This window comes from Cyprinodon tularosa, unplaced genomic scaffold (assembly GCF_016077235.1).
Source record: "Cyprinodon tularosa strain WSP-4 unplaced genomic scaffold, ASM1607723v1 ctg1830, whole genome shotgun sequence".
Lineage (NCBI taxonomy): Eukaryota > Metazoa > Chordata > Actinopteri > Cyprinodontiformes > Cyprinodontidae > Cyprinodon > Cyprinodon tularosa.
Genome location: NW_024038632.1, coordinates 44,877 through 53,073, shown reverse-complemented (window position 1 = coordinate 53,073; position 8,197 = coordinate 44,877). Strand labels below are relative to the sequence as shown.

Sequence of the window (8,197 nt, the reverse complement as noted above, 5' to 3'; positions counted from 1 at the left end):
GCAAAGCGTCGGATGCGGTGGTGTAAAGCACGCCGCCACTGGACTCTAGAGCAGTGGAGACGCGTTCTCTGGAGTGACGAATCGCGCTTCTCCATCTGGCAATCTGATGGACGGGTCTGGGTTTGGCGGTTGCCAGGAGAACGGTACTTGTCTGACTGCATTGTGCCAAGTGTAAAGTTTGTTGGAGGGGGGATTATGGTGTGGGGTTGTTTTTCAGGAGCTGGGCTTGGCCCCTTAGTTCCAGTGAAAGGAACTCTGAATGCTTCAGCATCCCAAGACATTTTGGACAATTCCATGCTCCCAACTTTGTGGGAACAGTTTGGAGCTGGCCCCTTCCTCTTCCAACATGACTGTGCACCAGTGCACAAAGCAAGGTCCATAAAGACATGGATGACAGAGTCTGGTGTGGATGAACTTGACTGGCCTGCACAGAGTCCTGACCTCAACCCGATAGAACACCTTTGGGATGAATTAGAGCGGAGACTGAGAGCCAGGCCTTCTCGTCCAACATCAGTGTGCAACCTCACAAATGCGCTTCTGGAAGAATGGTCAAAAATTCCCATAAACACACTCCTAAACCTTGTGGACAGCCTTCCCAGAAGAGTTGAAGCTGTTCTAGCTGCAAAGGGTGGACCGACGTCATATTGAACCCTATGGATTAGGAACGGGATGTCACTTAAGCTCATATGTGAGTCAAGGCAGGTGAGCAAATACTTTTGGCAATATAGTGTATGTACCCTGGTCCTTTATGGACATGATAACTCTGGCTGGGAGACTGACCCCACTAGCAGATGGTGCTGACAGGTGGATAGAAAAGCTGGAAGAAATCACTGGAGGCATCAACCTGGCTGCGGGAGACATCAAGGCACTGCTGATCAAAACAGCAGGACACTCAGCAGCCAGAGAGGTGTTTGATGAAGCTCAGCTTCCAGGGGTCATGTCCTCACACCGGTATGACAAGATACCATTCAACAAGATAAGACCCAAGGTGTGGGCAGCTTTGAGAGACAAATACCCCACCTGCAGTGATCCATCCAAGCTGAAAGAAGAATGCCTGAAGGACGATGAGAGCCCAGCCCAATTCCTGCACAGGTTCCAACAGAGATGGAAAACAGAGACTGGCAGTGATGGGAAGGATCTGAAGACATTTGGCCCCCTGTTCAGGACCTACATCAAAGAGGCCATGCCCAAAGAAGTGCAAGCCAAACTGAAGGATGTTGTGGCGCTCATGAAGATGGACTGGCCACTGTTCACTGAGCATGTTATACATCATGTAAACATGTACAGGGCTGAAAAACAGGCCTTTGAGGAACAAAGTAAGGTGTTGGCCACCAGATTGACCCAGCTACAGATTGGGGAATTGTCCAGAGCAAAGAAAGAAAAAGAAAAACCTAAACACCAAGCAGCACTGACGGTGACAGCCACACCTCCTGATGAGAATGCACCAACGGGAGAGGCAGTGGTACAAGCACCAGTGGTGTCTCCTGTCATTCCTCCGCCCACACAGCAGATGCAATATCCAACACCACCGCCTGTGGGAGTAGCCCTGCCACAGCAGATCCAACCCCAACCAATCCCACAACAGATCCAACCTCAACCAATCCCTCCTATTCATGTGCATCTGAACCAAGGAGGAGGTCCTCAACAAGCAGGGTTCAATAGAGGACGAGGAGGGCCACCCACGCGGGGAAGATGGAGGGGAACGCAAGGAGCCCCAAGAAGGCCCCCTCAAGGCCAACACCAGCAGATGCCCCAGGCAGGTCCAGACATGACACAGCAGCGTGGAAGACTCCAATGCTGGGGATGTGGACAAGTTGGACACATGCAAAGAGACTGCCCCACGAACCCATGGATGGGACCTCAGCCCCCCACTGCTGAACCAGCCACCTATGGAGCCGGACAAGAAATGTACTGGCAATAGGGGTGCCCAGAGAAACCTGATGGAGAGGCCATTCTACCTGTATTAACCCAACGACCACAAACAGAACCCACCATTGATGTCACTATATATGACAGGCATCATCGTTTCATGATTGATACAGGAGCGGCCTACTCCTGTATAGGAAAAAGTGGAATTGGCCTGCCTCTCTCAGCATCAAAGATTCGAACAGTAGGTTTCTCTGGGAAAACCCAAATAATACCCATGACTGAGCCAGTTCCCATGATTATAGGTGAAAAGACTGTGTATGCACCACTACTTTACTCAGAAGATACGCCCATAAATCTGCTGGGTAGAGATGTGCTATGCCAGCTCAACGCAGAAATTAAATGTACCCCTAATGGAATTACCTTTGAAGCAACAGACAAGAAGGAAGCCTACATGATGCCACTAAGCCTGCAACAGACCCCCCAGACAATTAACCATGATCTAGAAGACCAAGTGTTCTGGCTGAAACTCACCTCACCAACCTCCTTCCTCCAACTGGAGTGGGAAAAATGGAGGCCCCTTGTAATGAATCACTATGAGGAGTCTAAAGAACCCTTCCTCCCTCTCCATTGCACCATGTTTTATGACAAAGGACAGACACACGAAGACTATGAGAAAAGTTGGGATGAAGAAATTAACAACAAAACAACTGTCATCCAATACGCTGACATAATAGTTGGACCACAAGGAGCTGCAGCTGTTGTCACATTTCCTGATAAAGAAGTAGCAGAATGGTTCCAGGTACCCAACTCAGCACCACATGTCACATTATTGATTGCAGACAAATATGAGTCACATGACCTGGGACCCATGGTCCAAGAAGCCAAGCAGGTCACTGAATGGATTGCTACAGCATGGAACTGCATTAGCATGTCAAAAGATGGACTGTTTTTCAAAATCTCATGTACACAAGCTGATGAAGTAATAGCAGAACACATTAAAGTTCCTGGGAAAAGACAGATGGCAGTGGCTGCAGAACATGAATCATTATTAGATCAGGTTCCAGAGCAGGTATGGTCCAAAAGCAAAACAGATGTAGGGTTAGTAAAATCAGCAGACCCCATCAAATTTACCATCAAATCAAACGTGAAATTACCCTTTCAAAAACAGTACCCCCTTAAACAAGAGGCAGTAGAAGGGATACAACCTATTATTACAGGATTAGAAATAGCAGGAGTCCTTAAACAAACGACAAGCCCCTGTAACACCCCAATTTTTCCTATCAGAAAGCCCAACAGTAATGACTACAGATTAGTAGCCTGGGTGCCAGTCAGAACTTAGTCCCGCCCACAAGGTTTGAGTTCGGGGAAGTTCGGTCTGGCTCTGCTCCATAGTAGCGCGAGTATTAAAGCCCACTGTCAGGCGATCCAATCAAATTGTCAGGGCGGACTTTATACGATGATGGACAGATGATCAACAGTAACGTAATCAACCACGTGACCAAAGCGCGCTAGGGTGACAACAATAATGGCTGCCGCTGGAGAGTTTGGGTGAGTAGATTCTGCTATTAGGTCTGTTCTAGAAGATATCGACAGCAAATTAATTTTAAAAGAGGAACAGAGAAACGCGAAACTGCACGCTTTGATTTTTGTGGACAACAACTATGCCTCGCTTAACATACGTCACGCACTCCGTTGCTCTTATTGGTTGTAGGTCTATCCAATTGAGTGCAGAGGCATTTTTTTTCCTGGTTCGTTTGAAACACGCCCCATAATCACAGCTCTATGGAGCAGTATCAGACTCATATTCTGACTAGAATTGAGTCGGACTACGTCAGGCTAACAGATTAGTGCATGACTTGAGATTGATTAATGCTATTGTAGCGGAAGAAATACCAGTAGTACCAGACCCACACACACTACTGAGTAACATACCCCCAGGTACAAAATGGTTCACCGTGATAGATCTGTGTTCAGCATTTTTCAGTGTACCGGTCCATCCAGATTCCCAGTATTTATTTGCATTCACGTACAAAGGCCAACAATATACTTATTCGCGATTACCACAGGGCTTTGTACACTCACCATCAATTTTCAATCGTGTACTGGCAAATGACTTAAATCACCTTGACATACCATCCACAATGTTGATGTATGTTGATGACATTCTGATTTGTTCTGCTTCTAAAGAGCAGTGTGAAAGAGACTCCATTACAGTGTTGACTGCGTTGGCAGAAGGAGGACACAAAGTGAGTAAACAAAAATTGCAATTCTGCCAGCAAACAGTGGAGTACCTTGGCAGGCAACTCAGTGGGGACAAAAGGTGTATTGCACCGTCCCAACTGGAAGCCATAATACAAATGCCCAGACCTCGGACTGTTGGTCACATGTTGTCTTTCCTTGGCATGGCAGGTTACAGCAGACCATGGGTGTGTGATTATGCCATCAAAACGGCTCCACTGAGAGCACTAATTAAAGCTGCGGGACAAGGACACCAATCTGCTCAATTACAGTGGACAGATGAAGCAGAAGGTGCGTTCCAGCTGCTGAAACAGGATCTCCAAACTGCTCCTGCTCTTGCCAATCCAGATTATGGCAAACCATTCCATCTCTATGTGGCTGAGCGACAAGGGTATGCATGTGCGGTATTGATGCAAGACACCCCGACAGGTAAACAACCAATTTCCTATTACAGCACAAAATTAGATGGTGTCGAAGAAGGTTTGCCTCCCTGCTACCAGGGTTTGGCAGCAGCAGCCTTCGCATACAAAAAGGCCTCAGTTATTACTATGGGCCACCCTGTAATTTTGTATACATCACATCAATTACATGCACTGCTTACCAGCCCACGCTTTGTGATTACACAAGCTCGTCGAACAGGTTACGAAGTTCTGCTTTCAGGACCTGACTTAACAATACAACGCTGTACCACGATTAATCCAGCCACAAGAATGGTACTGCCCACAGAAGGTGAGCCCCATGATTGTCTCAAGGAGACGGACACCTTCATGAAAGTAAGGGAGGACTTATACAATCATCCAATCCCATCTGATCTGACGCTGTTTGTGGACAGCTCCTGCATCAGAGGTGAGACTGGGAACAGAGCTGGATATGGAATAGTCCAACTCAACCCTAATGGGACCTTTACCAAAGTACAATCAGTGAGCTTAGATCAACCTTGCTCTGCTCAGTTAGCAGAAATAAAGGCATTAACAGCTGCATGTAAACTAGCTACTGGTAAAAAGGTGACAATCTATACTGACAGTGCCTATGGATACGGGGTTTGCCATATTAATGCTAGCATCTGGAAACAACGAGGGTTTGTTAAAACAGATGGCACCCCAGTAACACATGGGCAAGCAGTTGTAGAATTAATAAAAGCTATGCAACTGCCATCTGCCTTAGCTATCGTAAAATGTGCAGCTCATCAGACGGCAAAGACACCCATTGCCATAGGAAACAACTTGGCGGATGAAGCGGCCAAAGAAGCCACAGGACCTGCAATGCAGGGACCAATGGTTCACATAGCTGAATGTAAACCTATTGCGAACTTAGCTTCGTTAATACAAGCCCAAAACAGAGTCTCTGAAGCGGAAAAACGTCTGTGGGTGCAAAGGGGGGCGGCACGACTATCACATCCCCATGATGGTTTGTGGAGGAGTTGTCGAGGGCATTTTGTTCTACCTTTGTCTCTGTTACCCACCGCGATTAAAATAATGCATGGACCTGATCATTGTTCACGAGCCCAAGTTATTCAGAAGCTACAGGCAGTCTGGTGGTCACCTTATATGACACCTATGGTAGACAGAGAGCTGGCCTTATGCCCGCATTGTCCTAAATATAATGTGCGTAAGATGTTCACACAACCCCTAGCACATATCCCCATGCCGGACGGTCCGTTTCGTCATCTGATGATGGACTACGTTGACATGATCACTCGTGTTCAGGGAAAGAGGTATATGTTGGTGGTTGTTTGTCGGTTTAGCAGGTGGGTGGAAGCATGCCCCACTGCTAAAAATGACCACAGAGCAGCGGCACGGTTTTTGTGTAAAGAAGTTTTTCCTAGATTTGGCATGCCTGACACCATATCATCTGATAACGGACCTCATTTTGTTTCACATGTGATTCGGCAGATGTTTACACTGTTGTGTATAAAACAAAAGTTTGGTTGTGTGTATCATCCCCAGTCACAGGGCTCTGTGGAACGAGCTAATGGCATACTGAAAACCAAGATTGCTAAGATAATGGCTGACAGCAACAACCGTTTGACTTGGGTTGATGCTTTACCTATTGCATTAATGGCAATGCGATCCCAAACTAACCGCATAACCCATCTTACTCCACATGAAATGCTTACAGGTCGACCAATGCCACTCCCACAGGTTCGAGGACCCCAGCAGGAGGAGGTTTCCCTGGCACAGCTTGAACGTGAACTGGGGGATTACCTCAGATCCTTAACACGCATTCACAGACTTATATTTCAACAGGTGAAAGCTGCCCACAGCCGAGACGAGACACACATTCCAGCGGACGTCAGAGACGTTCAAGTTGGGGACAGTGTGTTCATACGAGTCTTTAGACGTCAGTGGAACGAGCCTCGTAGGGAAGGCCCCTATAAAGTTGTACTTACCACTCCCACTGCCCTGAAAGTTGAAGGTAAGCCCTTCTGGTTCCACAAGAACCACTGCACCAGGCATCGGCCTCCAGACCCACCTGGACTTGATCCAGGACCGACGGGCTCTGCGCATGCTGACAGGGCAGCAGAAAGTCTCCCTCCGCAACACCCCTCCACGAGCTCACAAATCTTGGAATCAGATACTAATGCCCCCTCTCCGCCGTCCACCTCAGCCGGTCAGAGGCGGTCTGAACGCCTGGCGGCCAGGCGGTCTCCTATGTCCAGGGACTCTGAGGATGATAGTGTTCATTCTTATGCTCCCGATTCGCCTTCTGACTCTGGTGGCACTGATGATGATCCTTCTGCCGCTCAGAGCACTGATGGGTCTAACCCTGATCCATCCGTCGTTCAGACGTTGGACGAACGTGTTTTTTTTGACCCACCAGATGCTGGTGGAGTCGTGTCACCTTCACATCCCGCACCTGCACTTTCCCCTTTTTTCCCCTCCCTTTCCTCTTCCTCCTCCGAAGCTGAAGGGCCGCCGATCGACTCGGTCCCGCCCACTCCATCGCCGTCTGGGCATTACCCGCATGCGTACAACTTTGACTAATGTTCTTGTTTTGTTAACCCTTTGTGGGTTAACAAGGGGGGATCTAATTAAGGTTACTACTAACAACACACACCCACACTTAATGCGTCAAACACAAACATGTGCCTTAGCGATGGTAACACTAGCTACTAACCAAGGGGTAATCACTAACAATAATGAAGAAAGTAAATCAATAATGCATGTGCAAAGTATGTTTTATAATTATGTAATGTCTGAAGAAATTTTAGGGAAGTCAATGGGGAAACATTGGCTTGGACTTCCCCGAAGCGCGGACTGCCATGGGGATGGGATGGTGATCATTGAGGTAAGATGCAAAACAAACATATGCCAGGACACAGTAACAAAACAGATAATGACAGTAGAAAGAGCGCATAGCATGGTGCAATTAGTGAACAGAAGACTGAAAAGAGACCTAGATAAATTAAAAACGGCCCTACTGGGAAAACAACATGTTCCAACAATGGATTCAGTACTCTGTCCAGTCAGTGTTCACAGCTAAAAAGCGCCCTACAGATGATTGCATAGCCTGCTATAATAATAAGAAATTACCAGCCCTTCAGATAATCCCCGGGAGTAAAATAGGTGACTGTCCAGATGTAACAGAATGTTTTGCTCACTGTGCCATGCAGATGGCCGGAGGTCTTGCGGCATTGTCAAAAGATCACACAATATGCCCTAGAGCATTGACCGCGTCAGTAAACGATATAATGAGTACGTTCTCCCTCCCACCAGTAGTACAGAAACCGGCTAACCTGATTTTTCCGTTCTGTATAGCCAGTGGAAAAGAATTAGAAGAAGTGACTAGAAGGAACTCTGGCAAAATGTGGACAGCAGATAGACTGGTGACATGTAGTAACAGAACATGGTTCACACCAACTGAGGATGGAAATTCCACCCGTCATATTAAGTTTTGCAAAACTAGTTTAAAAGCTACCATACGTTGTGAACAAGTAATACCAGATGGAGATCATGTCATCTATGAGTTCCAACCTTCAAGCGTGTCGCAGTATCGAATATTGACTATGGCAAAGGGTTCTGCCCCTTTGGGTGACATTTTTTGGATGTGTCACAATAAAACACAGATGTTTACCACACTGCCCCCTCTA

At 47.2% G+C, this 8,197-nt stretch overlaps 1 protein-coding gene across 1 annotated transcript; it reads left to right on the top strand.

The window, feature by feature from the left end:
- Positions 1–1,994: 1,994 nt before the first annotated feature.
- LOC119781860 lies at positions 1,995–7,497 on the top strand. Its single transcript, XM_038282469.1, has 2 exons — positions 1,995–3,177; positions 3,713–7,497. The coding sequence occupies exons 1-2, from the start codon at positions 2,030–2,032 to the stop codon at positions 7,089–7,091; spliced, it is 4,527 nt and encodes a 1,508-aa protein (XP_038138397.1). The 5' UTR covers positions 1,995–2,029; the 3' UTR covers positions 7,092–7,497.
- The last annotated feature ends 700 nt before the right edge of the window (positions 7,498–8,197 follow it).